This window comes from Papilio xuthus, unplaced genomic scaffold (assembly GCF_000836235.2).
Source record: "Papilio xuthus unplaced genomic scaffold, Pxut_1.1 DF826776.1, whole genome shotgun sequence".
Taxonomy (NCBI): domain Eukaryota; kingdom Metazoa; phylum Arthropoda; class Insecta; order Lepidoptera; family Papilionidae; genus Papilio; species Papilio xuthus.
Window position 1 is genome coordinate 780,100 of NW_013531873.1, and position 22,896 is coordinate 802,995.

Here is a 22,896-nt window from a genome sequence, read left to right on the forward strand (position 1 = left end):
TAACAGTTTCATGGATATTGTTTTAAGATTAGCGTAAAGTAACCTGGGTAACAAATTACAATGCTAGAAAAAATATGTATAAGAGATTCCAAACTCCCGCCTAAATGAAAACATTGTTCCGAAAAAGCACATAGCCAATGACAGGGCGCGAATGCCAAATGTCAAAAACACAGATTGACAGTTTGAACTGAGAAAACCCATAACATCAAACTAAATAATTTAATTAAGAAGAAGGAAGGTTTGTTTTGTTTTATTTTCATACATACATACATTTCCATAAAGTAAAATAGGATTATATCTTCAGCTAAATAATATTTATCTCCAAAAAAATTCAAGTTAAAGTTTATTAAATTAGGAGAGATTGGTTATCTAATTAGCGCTATGCACAACACTATATCTCGTTCAAATGTGATGTAGGGTGAACAAAGAAATATCGATTTTATTCCAAACGGTTTAGGTTTAAAATGGGGCAATATCTACATAATAGCTTTAAAATGGATAACAATCAATTTCCCTTTATTTGCATTGTGTTTTAATATGAATCGTCAACATAATACCTACTTAAAAAGGCAAACGTTAAAGCGAAGTATAAAAACAGTATTAATAAATTTCAAATTATAAGTATCATTCACATAAGAGCTGTTTTATATAAATGGATATAAATCGTTTTATTAAAAAAATTTAATGCATCGTCTTATTTCACTGAACGATGATATTGTTTTATGGAATAATACATAAAAATATATTTTAGAATTATTGTTCTCCATTATAATATTTTGAATAAGCGTAAAATGGAACATCGAAACGATTGACAACAGAGCGACAGTGACATTAAAAATAATGTTGCACTCACACCTGTTTTCCTTCAATGTAAGGAGCATTTCGAAAAATATTGTAGCCATTTTCAAATCGTAAAACGGTTAACTTTCCTTAATTTTCACTACCTTATATTTATAGTTTATGTTGTATAGTGTATATGAGAGGTAATGGTATTGATTTTAAGGCATTTTTAGTTCTATTTTAATACTTTTTAATAGAGATTTCAATTTATAGACATTCAATGTTTCCTATTTAAAGATTTAGCTTAAATGCTAAAGTTAAAGATGATCAGGACATTTTAAAATTGAAATTGTTTCAATCGCTGCTATTTTCTCAGATGTTTCAGATTTATATTTCTTAGAAATTCTTCAGGCAATGTTAACATAATCTTAGATGTAAGATCAAAAATATGTTTAATTTTTTATCAAACAAAAACAAATAACTTGACCTTGAAATGATATAACCGTTGGTAATTGTGTTACCAAATATGGCAACATAAAACTGACGGCCATGGCAGGTCAGTCACGCGAGGAAAAAAATCCGAATTTCGTATTTAAATTTAACTATATTTTGCATTGTAAATAAACTTTTTAAGTGATTTTACTGTGAATAGTTATTAGAAGAATAAATTTAGGATATACAAAGTTGCTGTACTTATAAAATCTTGTTTACAATGAATAGTTTTATTAGTGTAAATGTTGATGTGTTGACGAAGTTGTGATTTTTTTTATTACTGCGGTTATACAGGTACTTTTTTTATTCATTGTGGTAATTAGGTATATAAAGAGTTTAACATCCGTATCATTTCGCTATATACTTCAGTTTTAAACAGTAAAAAATAAGTTACATTGCATCGAATGTATTTCGTAAATAAAATTAGTTAACGATATCAAAACAAAAGAAATCTTCAGTATTGTGTTACGCAAAATAAGACAGTATTTCCTAATAACAAAGTTATTGTTCATTTTTGAATTAAACAGTAATTTATTACAAACATTGTCATTCTTTATTTTAATTCATTATAATTTTAAAATGATTCAGATTGTGTCAAATATTAATGCAAAATTTCATCGAGATCTGTTCAGGCATTCTTGTAGATATATTAGGGTAGGCTCCGAGCCTCTCAGTGGGGATATAGTGAGGTGATGATTATGTTTTTATTATTGTAAATTTTACAATAATAAAAACATAATCATCACCATTATACATAATCATAACATTAGTGTGGTTTGGACATGTTATGCGGAGGGATGATGACAATATAAGCAAAAAAGTAATGAGATTGAATTTGGATGGCTACAAAGGTAGAGGAAGAGCAAAAAAAGTATGAAATGACTGTGTGAAAGAGCATATGACAGCTGATAGAGATGTATGGAGTACATACTGTGCCAACCCTCAATAGGGATAACGGCAGGTTGATGGTTGATAATGTTATCAATTTTACAGATTATCAAGATGAATCCAAACATCCAGAATGGTACAGATATAGATCCTTTAGCTACGTATGATTATACACAATTTCCTAACTACCAACAATTATACACCGATGTTACATACAATTACGATGTCCAAAATATAACTACAAATTGTACCAATGAACATAAAGACTCGAAATCTGAATTAACAGATAAGATAGAAAACTGTAATGTTAAAGAGAATTTAAATGAAAATGAACAAACATTAATTAAAAAAGAAATTAAACATAAAGTAAAGAAGAGTTTTCTATCTGAAAAGATAGCGGACAGTAATTTCCCGTTCTACGGTTGTGCGGTTTGTAATATCAGTTTTAAATTACTAACAGATTTAGATAAACATATAATAACACATAAAAACAGGATAACGAGCTATGGTTTGAGATTAAAAAATCAAATGAAAAGAAAGAAGATGCGTAAAGAACAGAAGAAATTGAAAAAATTAAATAAAACAATCAAAAAGGAAAAAAATCAAATTGAAATCGAAATCAAAACGGAAGACGGATATATTGGCGATATAAAAACGGTAGATTATAAACTGACGGACACAGAACAGATTGATTCAAAGTCAACGGGGTGTAAAGAAAATAATACTATACCACAGAAGGACGATAATTTGGAAAAGATGTTCAAATGTTTTGCTTGTCAAAAACAGTTCACTTTAAGTTATTATCTAAAATTACATGTACGATCTCATACAGGTATGTTCTTATATATTTACTAACACTAACAATCGCCCCCGATCAGTGGCTCAAGTGTCAAGCACTTGCAATCTGTAGATCCTGGGTTCGAAGCCTTGTACCAATGTGTTTTTCCATTTCCCATTTACATATGTACATTTATCCGATGTTACGGTGAAGGAAAACATCGTGATGCTGCACATATCTGAGAAGAAATTCAATTATATGTGTGAATCAACCCGCAGTTAGCCAGCGTGGTTGACTATGGACTAATCACCCTTAACTTAGGGTAGGCTGCAAGTCCCTCAATAGGTATTCCAGACGTATTCCGAGCTGTTGATGGACAATCGCCTCCGAATCTGTCCGATCGGAATTTAAAAAAATGTTAGTATCCTACGAGTTTGAAAGATGTGGTTAATGACATGAGTGCCGAATCTCAGATGTCGAGGACAGAGTAAAGTGGATGGGACTGATTGGGAAAACTGTCTCCATCATTTTGTAAGATTCATGTTAGGCAGATAAACAGTATCCTATGTATTCATCCAGACTATGTTCTATATGTATGCCATATTTCAGCAAGATCTGTTGAGCTGTTCCGAAGATACATTCAAACAAACATGCATCTAAACATTCGCATTTATAATATTAGTAAGATGACAATACTTTTTAATAATATTTCAGATGAAAAGCCATATACATGTGCTGAATGTGGTCAATGCTTTATCACAGCCAGCAAGCTAGGCAGACATAAAAAGAGAATACATCTGGCTATAAGACATCAATGTAGGATATGCTATAAATTCTTTTCTAGGTAAGTTATATAATCTGTTTTAAATTAGAAGAACAATTAAAATTCAAAAACTCAATGGATTTTCAAAATTATAATTAACTAGCTCTCGCCCGCGACTCCGATAGAGCGGAATTAAAAGAAATCATAATTAGTAGCCTATGTGTTCTTCCAGACTATGTTCTATATGTATGACAAATTTCATTAAGATCCGTTGATCCATTCCGGAGATATCTTCTAACACACATCCATCTAAACATTCGCATTTATAATATTAGTAAGATTATTTTTTTTAATACAATTATGTATCTTATTATGTATAGTTAAAACTGAATAAGCTAGAAAGTTTCTATAAGCGAGAATCATTGTCTAGTCTTGTCAGATGGCTGCCGTAAGCGAGAAACTTGGGTTAATTTTTTAAAATCATTTTTCAGGTTTGAATATTTAACAAAACATTTTGATAAGAAGCATCCTGAAGATAAGTTGGAAGGGGAACCTTATGGTATGTATTTTGATCCTTCGAGTCGGATATTTCAAATATAATATCCATTAGTCAAGGTAGGGTGAGGTGTGGCGGAACTGAGATAAAGGTTTTGTGTCATTTTTTTCATACAGTTGTAGTAAGCTATCATAATTTGGTTTAACTTTTGCAAGAACATAACTTTTTTAATATCATAAGGTGGCAAACTAGCGAGCGGCCACCTGAAAGCGAAGTGACCCATACACATACGCAATTGCATATGCGTTGCCTTCCTTTAATCGACGGAGGAGAGGATGCACAGAAAGAGAATATCTTCCCTTTCCATGCATCCTCTCATCCGGAAAGTCCACTTTCATTTCCCATCCTTTCCTTATAAGAAAAAGTGTGGGAAGGAAAAGAGGATAAAATTAGGCCTCCTGGACGCAAAACTTAGTTACTATAAAATTGTTTTTTTTTTTACAATATTGCAAAAGTTAATAATCGGTTTCTTAAGTGTTAAGCACTTGTCAGCAATTATGAATCCCGCCAAGTAGCAATGTGTTATTTTATATTTACATATGTACATTTATCCTATATTTGTAAAGAATTTCAAAGATATGTGTGAAGTCGCACTGGGTCAGCGTTGATTATGACCTAACTTACGGTAGTCCGAGACCCACATTTGGTATATTGACCTGATGAGGATAATTTTTCTATTTATTTACAGATTACAATGCAATATTACCATATTTAAAAGAATTAGAAGAACAATTACAAATAAAAACTGATCCAAAAGAAACGGAGAAAAGTGAAAAGTTATGGGAAGATTGGCCGATGGAAGAAACCAAAGTATCTACAGATAAAGAAATAAAACTTATAGAAAATAATACAGAAAATGCTATAACTACAGTTGTTGTTGAAATGCCAAATGGATTTATGGATACGGAAGTTAAGAAAGAAATTGATTCTGATGGATACATGTCAGATAACAAAGATGATCAAGACAGGTAAGTTATAGACTTAAGTTCAGTCATGACCACCCTTTTCTTATAATGGGAAGGGGAATGGATTTGACAGAGGAGGGGACACACAAAGGTGAAATATTCTCTATCTGTGCATCCCCTCCTCTGTCGATTAAACGTAAGCATAGCACTTATAATTGCTGTTGTCTATGGACATATTGTTTCGTAAAAAAAACTTAATTATTAGCCTATGTGATCTTCCAGACTATGTTCTATATGTATGACAAATTTCATCAAGATCTGTTAAGTCGTTCCGGAGATACCTTCATACAAATATCAATGCATCCATCCATCCAAACATTCGCATTTATAATATTAGTAAGTTTTTTTTATATTTCCAGTTGTTCGGACAGTGATTATTTCCCATCGAATACGTGGGCAGCGTCACCTAAGATAGATTCGCCTCCGCATAAAAGTAAACGTCAGAAGCAAGGTGAGCCAATAAAATGTGATATTTGTGAGAAAAAAATAAGCTCCCAATCTTATTTACAAATACATATGAGAACTCATACGGGAGAGAAACCATATAAATGTTACATATGTAATCGGGGATTTATTACAGCGAGTAAGATGCATCGACATGTTTTGACACATTCTGACAGTTTGGGTGAGTTTAAAAAATTTTCTTTTTTTTTTTTTTTCAATGGGATATGGTTGGATTTTTTTTAAATATCTTTTAAATTAATTTCTATTATAAAGGTCTCCACTAAACTTACTTAATGCTATAAATTATAAAATAAATCTGGTCAAGTGTTTCGGTTAGTTGAAAAAATTAAAAAAAAAAAATTTCTTGTTTGAAAAAAAAAAATTATTAAATTCAATAAATCAATAAATCAGGTTTAGTGTTTGAGTAAATTGGAAAAATAATTAAAACATTTTTTTTGTATGGAATACGATTTAAATACGTTTTTTAAGTGACTTAGCAATAGATATTTGGAAAAAAATATTTAAAGACTAAATATTTTCGTCCTTCTGATGTCATTATGTCCGATTTTAACTATTTATTTACGATTTTCAGACGATCCAGCGATGAAATTGGAAAAAAATACAGATGTGGGATCTGATATTGTTAAGAACAAAAAGAAAAAAGTCAAAGAGTAAGTAATTTTTTGTAAAAAAAAAAATATTTTATTTTTTTATATGATTTATTTATCGTTATTATATTTAAGCTATTTAGTTATTTAAATAAAAAAAAATGATTGCAAAAAAAAACTAAATATATAGTAAATAGTATGGTCAAAGACAATACAAAATTAATATATAAAAAAAATTTCCAGTACTACAAAACCAAAATCAAAATTAAAAAAAATTCGTCCACACGCTTGCGAGTATTGTCACAAAAGATTCTTACATATGGGCACGTTACAAGTACACAAGAAATCACATGATGGTGAAGAACTTGTGTTGAAATGTAACTATTGCCTGATGAAGATGGATAATCAGGAAGCTTTGAAGGTCCATGAAGTAACTCATGAAGGTCCGAAGCCATATCTTTGTACTTTATGTGGTAAAACATATAAAAAACGAGAAACTATGGTAAGTGACATCTGTTGGTGGGAAAAGATTACTAGTGTTTATTTTTGTTGATAATAGATGGCGCTTTCTTTAAAAAATTATTTTCAATGAATATTGAAGCGTCAATGGCCTAATGGTTAAGGGTACGGATTTCCGATCACAAGATCGGGGTTCGAATCCCGCCATTCGACTATTGTCGTAAACTATATCCTAGCACAAGCCTAGAGCTTAGTTGGAATGGTAAAAGTAATATTAGTAAATTTACAAAAAAATCTGCTTATATTAAAAAAAAACAAGAAAGTTTTTTCTTACTAATATAAATGCGAATGTTTAGATAAATGGATGTTTGTTAAAATTTGTCATACATATAGACCAGTGGTTCCCAAACTTATTTTGTCTACTGCCCACTTTGAGAATATTTTTTTATCGCCCCCATATTTACACATATTTAAAAACCACTATAACTTCAAATTAAATTAATTAATTATTGTGACCTATATATGTATATTAACGGAGAATTGTAAAGGAAACTTTTACTATAACCCGCAACTTGAGACCTGCAGCGCCCACAAGGGGGCGTTATCGCACACTTTGGGAAAGACTGATATAGAACATAGACTACTTAAGTTTTTTTAATTCGAACGGAGTCGTGGGCGACAGCTTTTTTTTATATCATAAGGTGGCAAACGAGCGAGCGGTCACCTGAAATCGCTGATAAAGGAAGTGACCGCTGCCCCTAGACATACGCAATTGCATATGCGTTGCCTACCTTTAATCGACGCAGGAGAGGATGCACAGAAAGAAAATATCTTCCCTTTCCATGCATCCTCTCATCCGGAAAGTCCACTTCCACTTCCCATCCTTTCCTACTAAGAAAAAGTGTGGGAAGGGAAAGAGGACTAAATTAGGCCTCCGGGACGCACACTCATCAGACGACATCTAGTCATAAATAATTATATTTCCAGATGTACCACAGAAAACATCATACAACTGACAAAGAGTATACATGTGACATATGTTCTAAAAGCTTTCCTTCATATCGCAAATTGGAGAAGCACATAGCAACGCATAGAGCGGACCAATACGTTGTTAGATACGAGTGTCCTGTCTGTGCGCACATGTTTAATACTAAATATCATATTAAGATGCATTTAGTCACACATCAGAAGGAAGGATTGTAAGTATTTACAAGTATCTGCACATTTAGTGGCAGGGGAGAGACAATTTTTTCTCTTACCTGTATGTCCCCTCCCCTGCCAAATATTTAAATATCTACAATTTATATCATTGACCTGGAGTGAAATATAAATTTATTCCTAATACTGGTGAAACTGAATAAGCGAGACACAATTAGAGAAAAACCTCTATAAGTTAGACAAATCTCTTTGTCTCTAGGATTGTCACTTATTCAACTTAGACTGTGTTATCATATCTTACTTATATTATAAATGCGAATGTTTGGATGGATGGATGTTTGAAGGTCTACAGTACGGCTAAATAGATTTTGCTGTAATTTGGCATAGAAGTAGAAAATAATCTGGAAGAACACATAGACTACTAATTAAGTTTTTTTTTAATTCCGAGCGGACGGAGTCGCGGGCAACAACTAATCTAGTAGTTAGCTAGAGTATTTTTTTTTAATTTTTGGAATTTTCTCTCAGTAACAATTTTTTTTTAATTTCACAGAATAGTTGAAGCAAACAGAAATGAAGTATTAGCGATGGTTTTACAAAACGCTCGTCGAATACCGAAACATCCCGAATCCGGTATCAAACCATTGCCGGACGAGCAAAATAAGAAATGCAACATTTGCGGTCAAATATTTCAACATTTCTTCTATTTAGAGGAGCATTTAAAGAGTCACGGTTCTAAAATAGCTTTAGAGGATGATGAGAAAATCGAAGAGAAGAAACATATCTGTCAGATTTGTAGTAAAAGTTTTAAATTGCATTATTATTTGAAGTTGCACAGTTTCACTCATACTAAAGAGAAACCATACATATGTCAGCAATGCGGCAAAGGATTTATAACAAGGGGCAAATTAAAAAGACATTTAGAAACTCACAGCGGATTAAAGAAATATCAATGTCATATATGTTATAAATTTTTTACTAGACCTAGTTATTTGAGAATCCATGTTAGGACAATCCACGGGACTCAAGATAATTTTATAATCGACAAACAATTTGGGTTAAACGCAAACGGTTTGGAACAGACTGTTTAATTCTTTGAAAGTGTGATTAAAATATGTTTTTATATTTGTCAGTTTTACAATAACACAAGTAATTGAAATTAACTATATTTTGAAATAAAATTGATTTAAATAAAAAAAATTGTCTTCAATTTGTTTTTTGGTGTTTATATAATTTGTCTACATAGCCGTTCAGTTTATAAACTGACGATTACAATCTAACAGATACTAGTTAAATGTGTTTACGGTAAACGGGTCTAGTAAATAAGTATGGGTGATAGTTTTTATTTAATGCAGTTTTTGTAAAATCGTACTTATCACTTTGGATTAAGGTTGATAATCGTGAATTGTTAATCTTGCCTTAAAGTTGTAGTCATTTTGACTATATTTGAACAATTTTTTCTTTATAATAAGTTATGTATTTGATAAATAACTTGCCAGTACTTATAACAATTCGTTTTGTTAAATTTTCAATCTGTTGTTGTGAATATCGTTTTTTTAATCTTGAAAAATGTTTTTTTAATAAAATGTCCTTTGTCCTTATATTTTTTTAATCAGTTATGTTAAAAATTGGAAATGATTTTTTCTTATTGTTATAAATAAATTTCCAATTTGTTCCAATGTTTATAACATTGTAAAAAATCGTTTTTTTGATAATAATTTGTGCCGTTAAAATTATTTCTTTCTCACTGAATGAGAATGTCTTTTATCTTTTTAAATTTATAAATACAACTTTCAATTAATTATCGTAAATTCGGGGCCTGTTTTTTTTAATATAAAACAATGAATTCGTTTCTAGATAATTCTATTATTTGATTTATTGACCAAATTACGATATAATATGGCGAAGGTTTTTTTTTAAATATTTTTGTTAGATATTATTGGATTTTGGTCGCGATAGACAAATATCAAAATAGCAATAAATTGTAGGTTATAATAAATAGGTGTTTGTTAATATAGAAATATTTTTTCATTGGATCGAATTTTTTTTTAGGTTATTTTTCTGGTGTTGTACATTTCTCTTGGAGGTTGTTAATTCTTGTATAGATTATTAAATAAATTAAGTTTAATATGATTGTTTTATTTTCCTTTTATATTCGAGTATCCAACATACTAATTGCAATCGTCAGCTATAAAACGCCTAAACTCAAATATTCATAAAAATTCAACGGCTTATAGTCGTTCACTAGAATATATAGGTCCGTGAAGGAATTGTAGGGCTACGTTTTGATACACGTGTTTTTATTAGATATCTATTTGGTTCATAAATAAAACAAGACAATAAATTACGATAAATCTTCACTTGACACAATAGAACAGATTTCTTGTTTTTCATAAGAATTGTAAGCTGTTAAATTTTTTATACACTTTCGTAGATCCTGCAAGGCACAAAACAATTGTAAAAGTCTTGAAAGTGATGAATAATCCAGGTTTATGAGTTAGGAAAACCAAACACATGTAAACAAACACATTACGATTTTTTAAATAACATCAAGGCATAGACTAAAAAAATTGACAATCAAAAACAATATCGAAACGTCAACTGTCAGTTTAAAAAAATTAAATAAGGCAAACCTTTCGTTTGTTCATCAGCCGACGACAGCAGCGACAAAAACATTTTAAAACGATAAAAATGTCATTGCCTAAAATTGTGACTATACGTAGAAGTTCCACTAATGTATTACACACTTGTGTATCCGGTTCGCAGGAAATTAATTTGCCAACTTCACAGAAATAATCCATTAACGCGCCAGCAAATTCTGACAGATGGTTTGGCGCGGCTTTACAGACGCTCGAAAATTTGGCGCTCTTTACCTTCTTGCATTTTCGTCGTTTATACTCACAATTCTCTTTCTTATCGTTGGAAGGTAGCAACTGGAAATATATTTTATAAATCAGAATCTTAATAAAATAGGTTTTAATCTATCTCTACAAAAGGGCAAAACAGCTTGAACAAAGATATCATAACTGCCATAAACATTTGCAACACCAAAGGTCAGCAAATGCCGACCTTTAAAGTGGTACGCTTTTTGAAAGACCCTAAATAGTATAGTAAAGTAAAAAATCTTTCATCTACGATGTTCAAGTAAATAATCGTATCTCATAATTTTGCCATAATCTGTGTAAACTTTAAAAATAAAATGCCTGTTGTCTGTTACTTTTGCATGTAAGGCTGTATGGCTTAGTTCCTTTGCCTGCTCTTTCGAGAATAATAAAAACAACAACTTTTGCATGTGTCGTAATTAACTATGAAATACAATAATTTTGTGTTATGGAACAGAATATTGTGCCTACCCTACATAGGAAACAAGGTTGAAAGTAATAGAAATGAATATATGTTCTAAAAGGTTTAATGTTTGTGTGTAGATGTAATAATAGTATGAATGAATTGTTTAACCCTTATTAGCCTAGAGTTTTAATTTTGATACCAATCTTTTAAACCGAATGTTCACATTACTATTAGATTTTTTATAGGTAGGCTGTACCTATTTTACTGTTGTTAATATTCTTTCCAACCAAATTTAAAAAAAAAAACAAATTTCATTATTGTTTTATTTTATCAAGCAAACACAGTAATATTAAAAATAAATCACTTTCGTATGTAAATCAGGCTACTAAGGGTTAAAAGCGCATATGCGTAAGGAGGGAGGGAATTCAGATGACTCTTAGAGATGTATGGAAAAGTACATACTATGGGCATTACGTAGAGACTAAGGTAGGTTGATGATGGTATGAAACTTGAGCCTGATGAGGAATAATTCATATTTCATATTAATAACTTTTATAACAAATTATTTATAACCTGCATTCTCCATAATTGTACCGGAATGTTGTTCATCGCGTATTCGCTACTTCTTGTTTGATAAACATCTTTAATATTTAAATTTTAACATCGTAACTTATAATTTTGTAAAATCTCCATCAGACAAATGTCAAAACTATTTTTCTAATGTAATGTCAGATCACAGATTAAATAATTTCAAAGAGCAACGCCATAGATGTTTTTTTTTTAAAACACCTATCTTTATACCGGATATAAAAGGTAGTATTTTGTGCCTATTTGACTTTTGACATTTTAGTGGTTTTTATCGATTTTCATACTTACCCTTAATATTCTAAAAGTTTAGTTACAGCTGGTTATAAATAAAAAAATGAAACAACACGTTCCATAATAAATCATCCAAACAGCATATATTTTAGAAATAAAAAAATACACGATACAAATAAACTCTTTTAAGCTAAAAACTTATAAACTACTAAAAAAAAATCCAGCACGTTCGTGCCTGGCAACATTCGTCGTAAGGATTAAAAAAAAATAAGAAAACATTTTTAAAACTAATAATTTATTTTGAATTAAAAATTACAAAGTCGCATAATATGCCAGTGTCCACAATATTTTTCAAACATTATTTAAAAATTACTTAATATTTATAAATACGGGATAAAACTTAATAAATCCCATATAACGTGATAATAATTAAAAAGAAATCAACTTGCCATTTTAACAACTCTAGACTATTTCTAGGTAATGTCAAATTGATGGGCCTTGGTGACATAAAAAATAAAATTTTCTCGTATATATTAATTATTTCATAAATCAATGTGATATTTGGGCCCAAAATAACATGTAATTCTCTTCAACACGGCGGAATAAGGCCCTAAATAGAATTTAAATGCGTCTATATGTAGTTTATATAAATTATAGTACTGTACCACTAAGTTTATTAATTTTAAATGTATATCAAAGATTTAATAACGCCATGTCGAAGTGACATTCCGAATAAAATTGGAAATAAATAGATTAAAAAAGAATCTACGATAGCTAGCCTAACTCCTTATGTATAGAGTGCTTATGTAAATTATAATTTTTATATCGTTTAATTATATTTATATAGACTATGCAAATGTCAACTGTCAAAATTTTTCGCGTACTAAAGTTGTCTATGGATGACACTTGACAGTTAAAAGGCGCGAATTTTGACAGATGATAATTGCTATAGTCTGTATCGTAAGCTATTTCCACACTTTTTATGCCTTATTTTGTACCAGTATTGTTTCAAATGCAATTTAATTTGTTTGTTTTTTATTTTTTTTAAAAGACAAAGGCATAAGCTTGTGGGTCTTAGTGTGGACATATCCTATATTATATAAATTTCAAAAGCACAATGGCATGGGGCCTTGTCAAAATGGTCTAACCCCCTAACACGAAAAGCATTTGATGCTGGTGAAGAATTATTCATAAGAACGCACCATATACACCGAATAGACAATTTAAATCGAAAAATATTAAAAAAAAAAAACAAGATTATATATTTTTTTGTCAAAAGCACTTTATTCCAATAGTCAATTCCGCCTATCAGATAAGTATAGCGGAATAAAAATCGCATACTTCCATTTTTTAAGCAAAATGGAAACAGCATTTTCGATAAAACTAAAAAATAAAAATATTTTCCGTTAAAAACTGTCTGATTCGGAAAGAAAAAAATACTAGACACAAATATAAAAGAAATTCACATAATTTGTTGGCAAGTCATAAGAATATAAATTTTGTCAATATAAAAAAAATAAAAAAAATCCAAAGATTTGTAATATGTCAAATAAATAAGACTGTCATCTAAAATAGCCCTTAACTAGAACGCTTAGTCTATGAGCAGAATTGGTCGATTACTCCGCGACTCATTTCTAATCGATTTTACTTAACTTTGACAATCCTAAACTCTGACAATGCCGAACGTTGACATAGCCAAACTTTGACAATGCCGAACTTTGACAATGCCTAACTTTGACAATACTCAAGTTTGACAATGCCGAACGTTGACTTTGACAATGCCTAACTTTGTCATAGTCAAACCTTGACAGTGTTCAACTTTGACAATGCCCAACTTTGACAAAGCCGAGTTTCGAGTTTATCTCAAAACGCAAAGACGTAAGCAAAATGTGATAGCTACGCCGATAGGTGGGTCAAATACGCGAATTAAAACAATCTCATGGGTTCAAATCCAAACCCAACCCACACAAACTGTAAAGCTGTATAAAAAAAAATAGTACAATTGTAATTTTGCTCTTAATTACGAATTTATATTGAAAGCGACATGGCAGTGTTCTTTCGGAGTAACATCTGAAAAATTAAACAGATAATATAAGGCATAGATTAAAAAAAATTGTCTATTCCATACCTCGTTTTAATCCAACACCGAAATTAAATATTACTATTAAATTATTCAAACTTTCGTGAGACATTATACTAAACTGATATATAAACACGGCTAAACACTCACGTATATACGTCCGGTGGCGGCACCGACTAGTTTCGAGCCCATCGGGGACCCTTCATCAGGATGAGTGGTACTGGTATTATTTCGCGAACGCGGCCCGTCGCTCACTAGTCGGTGCCGCCACCGGACGTATATACGTGAGTGTTTAGCCGTGTTTATATATCAGTTTAAATATTACTAATATTATAAATACGAAGTTTAGGTGTATGGATGTTTGTTTAAAGATATCTACAAAACGGCTGAACGGATTTCCATAAAATTTGTCTTACATACAGAACATAGTCTGGAAAAACACATAGCCTACTAATTATGTTTGATTTTAAAGAGATATGGTATTAAAAAAAAACTTTTAATATACCTCTAGGCGGGCTGTGGTGTGCTAGACTTTTCCTTCTTTTTTTCCTTTTTCTTTTTAAGGAACGACGGCGTCCTCAGACCTTTTTTCTTCTTCTTGTCTTTCTTAGGCGAGTCTTCGGTGGATACTTCCTTAGAAGGCGACCCCTGGAAAAAGAAAAAATAATATTTTAAAACTAATTCTATAATTATACTAGCTGTCGCCCGCGACTTCGTCCGCGCGGTATTAATGTTGGCCGATTCTCAGACTTACTCAATGTGCTCACAAAATTTCATGAGAATCTGTCGAGCCGTTTCGGAGGAGTATGGGAACGACAAATTGTGACACGACAATTTTATATATAAGACTAATATTACAAATGCGAATGTTTAAATGGATGTTTGTTTGAAGATATCTGTAAAACGGCTGTATGGGTCTCGTTGAAATTTGGCACACATATAGAACATAGTCTGGAAGATAGACTCGTAATTAAGATTTTTTTAATTCCGTGCATACGGATTCGCGGGTGACAGTATGTACATTTTTATATATACTTTTGGTTAAAGATATAGGGGTGTTTTTTTTAAGTTTTTTATATCTGCTTACCTCTTTACTGCTATGAGAGAAGGTGCTCTGGTGCGCATCAGAGTGGTCACCGTTCACTGTATGCTCGCCTGGAATATTACAATAAACATAACCTCAAAAATTTTATAACTCTTAATTTTTTTTTATTTCATCATATTTTATGTTATCTACATATATTTGTGAAATAAATTACGATAAAATAAAAGAAATTATAAGAAATTTGAAGTCTTTTTTAAATATAATACTTTATCAGTAAACAAAATGTCTTCATAGTTACGTAACCTCAAAGTTTGACGTCTAAATAAACAATTAATTCGAAAATAATTAATATTTTTAATTTCACAGATTAAATAATTTTGTTAAAGTAATTTCCCGCCACTTGACAGATTGTCTTTTAAAAATAACATGCAAAACTTACCTTAATTGTTATTAAACATAAAGTCGTTTATCCGAAACCAATAAACTTAACCATGCTGAGATGCAAATATGACGTAACGATGCTAAGGTTTTTAATTTTAAAATTACATACTTTTACAAATCAAATTAAAAATATCAACAATCATATAAAATAACATAGAAACGTTGTAATCTAATTATTATTAGGTTATTATTATGTAAAAGTATGAATTTAAAATGGAAAACAATAAAATGGAGGCAAGCTTGTGCAAATGACATATCGTAATTAATTTTCTTCTCAACACAAAAGACAAAAGTTGTGCCCGTACAGCCAAGTGTCACATTAATTTGTTATTTACATATTTTATTAAAAAAAATAAAAAAAACAAAGAAAACAAAACGATAAAAATACAATAGCATTAAAAAAGCCTTTATTACTAAAACCCAATTACATGCAAACATAAACAAAACATATACGAGACAGATATACATTTAAAATAGACACAAAATTAGTTTTAAATTAAAAAGATCATATAACACGTGCTTTTTTTAACCGAAATCAATATTTAAAATTTTTAAATTTTACACTTTAACCATCTTAAATAATGTTACAAAAACTTATAATGCGACAAAACTATTCCGACCCTGTGAAAGGGGCGCTACTATCGCAATGTCATATGTAACACAAAGAGAGCATTCACACGGGCGCTTTTTTATCACCACCTTAAAACTCTAGAACAGTATTTCCCAAAGTGTGCGATGACGCCTCCTTGTGGGCGCTGCAGGTCTCAAGTTGCGGGTTATAGTAAAAGTTCCAATAATTAATTAATTTAATTTGAAGTTATAGTGGTTTTTAAATATGTGAAAATATGGGGGCGCTAAAAAAAAATGTTTATTCTCAAAGTGGGCAGTAGACAAAATAAGTTTGGGAACCACTGCTCTAGAACGATGAACGCCTTGCCCAGCTCGAAATGAAACACAGCACGATAGATGCGTAGCTTTAAAAAGCGACGGTATGAAAAAATACATAGAAATACATTTATATTTGATTTTTTTTAATGCGTGTTAAAAAAAGCGTCCGTATGAATAATAGCTAGGGTGTAAAGAAAACATAAAACAGTAGGGAAGGTATTTTGTGGTCATTTTAGGATATTGATAGAGGGCGTTAGTGAGCTATCGTTAATTAGTGTCTTTTATGTCCACAAAGTTATATAGCTTCTATGTTTTTAGTCAAACAATATAGCATATTGACAAATATAAAGCAAAACAAATAGCACAGATTAAAATAAAAACATTTATATAATCTTACAAAATTAACATGGCATGCGTGCATACAAAAAAAACATATCAAATAAAACCCGAAAGATTTCTTTTTAATTTATAACACTTTTATAAATTCAAAGATACGTTCATCTTAATAATAAATTAAAACGAATACAGTTTAAAAACATCTCGTATTAAACCGTAAATTCATTTATGAATTACCTTATTAAAAATTATACTCCGAAGTAAAAAGTCGACTTTAACACAAGTCTTTTCAATGGCTCAATCTTACGTTTTTATTTTGTAGCATAATGTGTAACAAGATTTATTAAATGAATCTTTATATATATAATTCTTCTGTGAGTGTGTATGTCACTGAACTTCTCTCAAACGACTGGACCGATTTTGATGAAATTTTTTGTGTGTGTTCAAGGTGATCTGGGAATGGTTTAGATTCACAATTTTCATCAAATATTAACTTCATATTAATTTATTCAAATTAAAGACGTGTAGACAGGACAACGTTTGTCGGGTCCGCTAGTAATATTATAAATGCGAATGTTTGGATGGATGTTTGTTAGAAGATATCTCCAGAGCTGATGTATGGATTTCGATGAAATTTGGCATAGATGTAGAACATAGTCTGGAAGAACATATAACCTACTATTGAAGTGTTTATTATTAGTTCCGTGTAAACGCCCACTTATATCAAATAGCATACCATTGCAACTCACCAGTGAGTTACTTATTTTAGTATTATGTACTTTATAATATAGCTATCGCTACGCTGTTGCCTATCTTTCTGTGTGAAATTAGTTTTATCTTGTCATTGTATTTTTTGATACGCTTAATTTAAAACTAAGTTAAAATCTTTATAAACTATTTTCCAGTTTAACTGTATTAGGATCGAAACTTTCAGACATTCTAAATTTTGATATCAGTCTATAAAATACTGTATCTTCGTATGGTGGCCAGCTAGAATATTGTCTACATCCTTTCGATTTCCAATCGATTCTCGAATCGTAAATCAATTTCTCCGAATCGATATTTATCGATTCACATGTACTATAATCATTCGATGTCGACGCCGTGTTAAAACTATTTGAAATATTGCTATAATTTTTACAATCAAAAAGTACATTCCTTCTTACGTTTGCCATTTTAAAATCTTTATTACAATCTATAGAATAAAAACTGGGCATTTTATTATCTTGAATAATCTTTGCTTTACTAAAACTTCTTTCTTTAACATCGTTTAAACTATCATCGAAGGATATCCAATATTTTAAACCACCTTTATTCTCTGTCAATGACATCGCTATAACAGGAGCTTGCTTCAAAAATGGAGATCCTAATACCGAATCGTTTCTTTCGTATAACAAACTAAGATCGTTTTCTGCATCACAAATATTTTTTATAGGTGATTCGTTACATAAATCCAATACTGAATTCCACCTTCTCGGTGATGATGATCTACTGAAATCATTAACAACAAAACCTATATTCATTTCATCGTTCTCCAAATTAAATGTATCATGTAAATGTTCAATTTCATCACTTTTCACAACATAAGTTTTATCTGAATTTACTTCGAGATCATCTACATTTGTATAATCATTATCATTGCTTTCTAGTACATTTATATCTTCTTTATTACTTATAAATGCTTCCATTGAATTTCTAATTTCATCATCATCAGATGCAATTTTACATGCATCGTCTATTTCATTGTAGTCTACCCAAACATCTCCTTTATTACATTTGAAATCAATTTCTAGATTTAATTTCGTATTTATATCGTTATATAGAAACATTGGTATTGTCGTATATAAAATATCTTCGTAGTCAACAATCGTTACAACATTTTTCTTTTGTTTGCGTTTATTTTTTTTTGTTGCTATATAAATAGATTTATCATATATATAATAAATAATAGCTTCTATTATTCTATGGCTTTCTATTTGTATATTATCATTTGTCGAGTTGAAACTTACGTTATTTTCTATCTCTTTAACGTTATCTATAATAGAAAATGTTTCAAATTCTTGTTCAGTTTCTTTATTTATTTCTATTAAATTATTATATTCTTCTTTACGATGTATATAATCTATTCTATTTATAATAATTTCGATTATATCAGAGATTATTTCTAATTTTTCAAATTCTATAGTCGAATCAAAGCTTACACCTTCCGTACTTAATATGCTACGACTTAATCTTGAATCTGTTCGCATTTTTATATCATTTAAAATGTTTTTAGGTACACGTATTATATCATCTTTTAAATTTTCAGATTTAATTATAATTTTATTATCAATACATGAGAAATTATTCGATTCATCGCTATTTATACTTTTTGATTCTTCTAAAATTGGTTCTAATATTCTTTGCAAGTCAGATTTTCTAGGCGATTGGTACATATCATTTCTACTATAATCAGAACAAAAGAAATTTATAGGTACTGAATAATCTCTTATATCTTTTTCAACTAATTTCTTAACTGGACTATCGTATACTGCATCTTCAAAATCCATTTCATCATGAAAACTATGATATTCACCTTCATCAGTTATTTCTGGATTTGATCCAGTTTTTTCTATATCAGATTCTAACTCTTTTGTATTAGTTATTTCAACGTTTATGTCTTTTTCAATAGCTTTATTTCTTATCTCTTTATTTTCGATAACAGTTTGATTATCTGTAGAAAAACTATTACTCATTTCTAAATAATTATCTTCATTAAATTCTTGGCTATCAACAAATTCTACTGTTTTTATATCGATTTTAAAAACCGGTACCGCCATTTCCTTTACTTTAACAATATCAATTTTACTATCACTATTAAATTCTGTAAGCGATTGAATTCTATCGTCTAATGAATACACAGATGTGTGTGAATTTTTAAATCTCGTTTCTGAACTACACTTATACGACAGATTACTTGTACTAGAAGATCGATTACGTGGTAAATGATAATGATCAGGTTCGGGATACTTAATAAATGAATTAACAAAACCACTATGAGAGTTAGTTCTGTACAGATTATTTAACGAACATGTTCTTTGTCTTGGTAATGATTTTGTACGATATAAATAATCAAATTTACGTCTAACATCCCATTCTATCGATGAAATCGAATTCAAACTGGATAAACTACCTAAATCTTTATTTTCGTATATAACTATATCCTTTGATATTTTATTATTTAAATTGATTTTACATTTCGGGTGTTTTTTGATATTTGTTTCTTTTAGCATAACATTAATGTTAGAATTTCTGGGGATGCTGTGCATGGTACGGTTAGTGTGATCTTCTTTATCCTCTGTTAGATTACCTGTGTTGAATAAGCATGTTATTAAGTGCAACTTTACAAAGCATGTCAAACATTGTTAATTTTCTTAATGAAAAAGATCCAAAGCGAATGTTAAGTATTCAACGATTCAACGCATAACCATTTAGTCGTAGTTTTAATGAATAATATGGTTTACTATATAAAGAAGTACGATGGCTCAGGGGTTTGAGCATTTATTTTTTTATATCATAAGGTGGCAAACGAGCGAGCGGCCACCTGAAATCGCTGAAATAGCGAAGTGACCGCTGCCCATAGACATACGCAATTGCATATGCGTTGTCTACCTTTAATCGACGGAGGAGAGGATGCACAGAAAGAAAATATTTTCCCTTTCCATGCATCCTCTCATCCGAAAAGTCCACTTCCACTTCCCATCCTCTCCTTATAAGAAAAGGGTGGGAAGGGAAAGAGGACTAAATTAGGCCTCCGGGACGCATTTAACTTGTAATCTACAGGTACTGGGTTCGAATCCCGCTATGTATCAATGTTTTTATCGATTTACATTTTTTTTTATACACCTAGGTGTTCAACGACTCCCATGGACATCAGCAATACCAGAGGAACAGATGCGTTGCCTTTGAGATAGTGATAAGCTCGCTTCTTGAAGGACCCTAAGTCGTAGCGGTTTGATACCGCCGAGGACAGACCATTCCACAACGCTGCTGTGCGAGGCAGGAAGTTTGTACATTTTGTACATGAAAACATCGTAATGCACATATCTGTGAAGTTCAAAGATATATGTGAAGTCATGTACTGGGTCAGCATTGATTATGACCTAACTTAGGGTAGACTCAGACCTTCAGTGGATGTGACTTTAAAACTACGGCTAAATGGTTATTGATGGTAATAGTGGCGTGTGTTATAAAACGAGGTAAATTTCACACTAAATTAGTTCTTTCACTTTCAAAGACTTTTAGTTTAATGATAGATTTACGAGATATAAAACCTTATTTCTTGCCTTTATGTCAAATATAGAAACCATTGGACAATTTTATAAAGAACAAAAAAGCTTTCTTAGTTTCAAGAATGAGTTTGCGAGGATATCTGAATCAGGCGCGTTTGATTCGACAAATACAAAAGCTGATGAATTATTTGGACACATCAACAACACCGACATAAAATAATCAAAACGCGAACGACACATGAACATTTTCTTCATTCATACATAAACACATACATACACTTTTTTGTAGATTTTCTTACTAAACTGATATATAACACGGCTAAACACTAACGTATATACGTCCGGTGACGGCACCGACTAGATTCCTGATGAAGGGCCCCCGATGGGCTCGAAACTAGTCGGTGTATATACTTGTGTGTATACCGGACGTATATACGTGAGTGTTTAACCGTGTTTATACATCAGTTTAGTATAATGTCTCACGAAAGTTTAAATAATGGTTTTCATACTATTTTAATGGATATTTGTCACAAATTATCTCCAGAACGACTGAAGAGATCTCGATGAAATTTGTCATACATATAGAACATAGCCTGGAAGAACATATAGACTACTAATTATGTTTTTTTAATTTCGTTTATACGGAGACAGGCGTTAACTAGAAAAGTATCAAATATCCTTATGCCCTTTAAAATCTACCTTAATAAAGACTAGCAGTCACCTGTGACTTTCAGCGCAAAATTAAAAAAGTAGTTTATTTTAATTTCGAGTCGCAGGCGACCGCTTATCTTATTAATATTATAAATGCGAATGTTTAGATGTATGTCCATTAGAAGATATCTCCAGAACAGCTACACAGATCTCGATGAAATTTGTCATACATATAGAACATAGTCTGGAAGAACACATAGACTACTTATTATGTTTTTTTCAATTCCGTTTGACTTCACAAACAAAACATAACACCTTACGACACAACCCCAACATCCATCTCTTTCTAACCCACCCATACCGTCTCACTCTCACCTCCGACATGTAAGAGAGGCGCATGCGCAGTGTACTGTCTGATGACGACAGTTGACGGCGCTGTAATACTGGACGTGCCAGTGGACGCGGCTGAGTCCAAGAATACTTCATCATCAGAGAGTAAGTTGGGATCACGTTCCGATTCTTTGAAGAATATTAAGAGATATAAATCGAATTAAAGATAAAGAAAATTATGGTCAAAATGACCAGCTTCTTTCATTCAAGTGTAAACGAATATACCTAACAACTTTTATCGTTGATTTCTGAAAACAAAATCTGTATAAACATATCGTTATAATACAGATAACAATATGTTTCAAACGGAGACTTTTGGGCTCAAAAACCCACAGTAAATTGCAATAAATTATTAAGAAATGAACAATTTTAAAATATATCACCAATTTGTTAGTTTTTTTTTTAGTAAATACCAAAAACCATATGACAAATTTTATTCATGAAAATTTAGTATGCATTTATCACAAAATTCTAAAGTTAATTCATGCATTCTGAAAAAATAATACCCGGTTTCTGAAATCAAATTATTAACAATAGCAACACAAAATATTAAAACAATTTATCAACTTTAAAAACGTGCATAAATCATCAATCTGTCAGAATGTTCTAGAATTAGACGATAAGCACTAGGTATATAAAACCTAGGTATTTTAAGATCTAAGAAGACTAACCTCTAGACATATCGGCGTGCTCTCGTTCCGCCTTCAAGAAGTCGGTCGTATCAACTACGGAGAGGAAATGGGTTTTTTCATGCAAATATTCTAAATTCTGCTTACTCCAAAAACTATTCTTTGACGAA

General features: G+C 30.9%; 3 protein-coding genes across 8 annotated transcripts in view; 1 reads left to right on the forward strand and 2 right to left on the reverse strand.

Annotated features, from left to right (window-relative positions):
* Nucleotides 1-1,332: 1,332 nt before the first annotated feature.
* Nucleotides 1,333-9,058, forward strand: LOC106122867 (zinc finger protein 91). Its single transcript, XM_013318994.1, has 10 exons — nucleotides 1,333-1,566; nucleotides 2,266-2,992; nucleotides 3,653-3,782; nucleotides 4,193-4,260; nucleotides 4,946-5,225; nucleotides 5,582-5,847; nucleotides 6,259-6,337; nucleotides 6,518-6,776; nucleotides 7,721-7,932; nucleotides 8,442-9,058. The coding sequence occupies exons 2-10, from the start codon at nucleotides 2,275-2,277 to the stop codon at nucleotides 8,977-8,979; spliced, it is 2,550 nt and encodes an 849-aa protein (XP_013174448.1). The 5' UTR covers nucleotides 1,333-1,566; nucleotides 2,266-2,274; the 3' UTR covers nucleotides 8,980-9,058.
* Nucleotides 9,059-10,227: 1,169 nt separating this feature from the next.
* LOC106122796 (uncharacterized) lies at nucleotides 10,228-11,886 on the reverse strand. Its single transcript, XM_013318891.1, has 3 exons — nucleotides 11,750-11,886; nucleotides 10,522-10,821; nucleotides 10,228-10,325 (listed from the first exon to the last, which is right to left on the reverse strand). Exons 1-3 carry the CDS (start codon nucleotides 11,783-11,785, stop codon nucleotides 10,233-10,235), a joined length of 429 nt encoding a protein of 142 aa, XP_013174345.1. The 5' UTR covers nucleotides 11,786-11,886; the 3' UTR covers nucleotides 10,228-10,232.
* Nucleotides 11,887-13,745: 1,859 nt separating this feature from the next.
* Nucleotides 13,746-22,896, reverse strand: part of hts (adducin 1-like protein hts) — a 62,009-nt gene continuing 52,858 nt past the window's right edge. For 2 of the 6 annotated variants that reach the window (XM_013318918.1, XM_013318916.1), the window contains 5 exons: nucleotides 22,769-22,822; nucleotides 22,083-22,226; nucleotides 15,163-15,230; nucleotides 14,581-14,723; nucleotides 13,747-14,065 (listed from right to left, as the gene is read on the reverse strand). In XM_013318918.1, the coding sequence (XP_013174372.1) occupies nucleotides 14,583-14,723; nucleotides 15,163-15,230; nucleotides 22,083-22,226; nucleotides 22,769-22,822 (407 nt within the window). In that variant the 3' untranslated portion in view covers nucleotides 13,747-14,065; nucleotides 14,581-14,582. Of the gene's footprint in view, nucleotides 14,066-14,580; nucleotides 14,724-15,162; nucleotides 15,231-22,082; nucleotides 22,227-22,768; nucleotides 22,823-22,896 lie in introns of all 6 variants that reach the window. The other 4 variants (XM_013318922.1, XM_013318920.1, XM_013318917.1 and 1 more) reach the window with 3 other exon arrangements.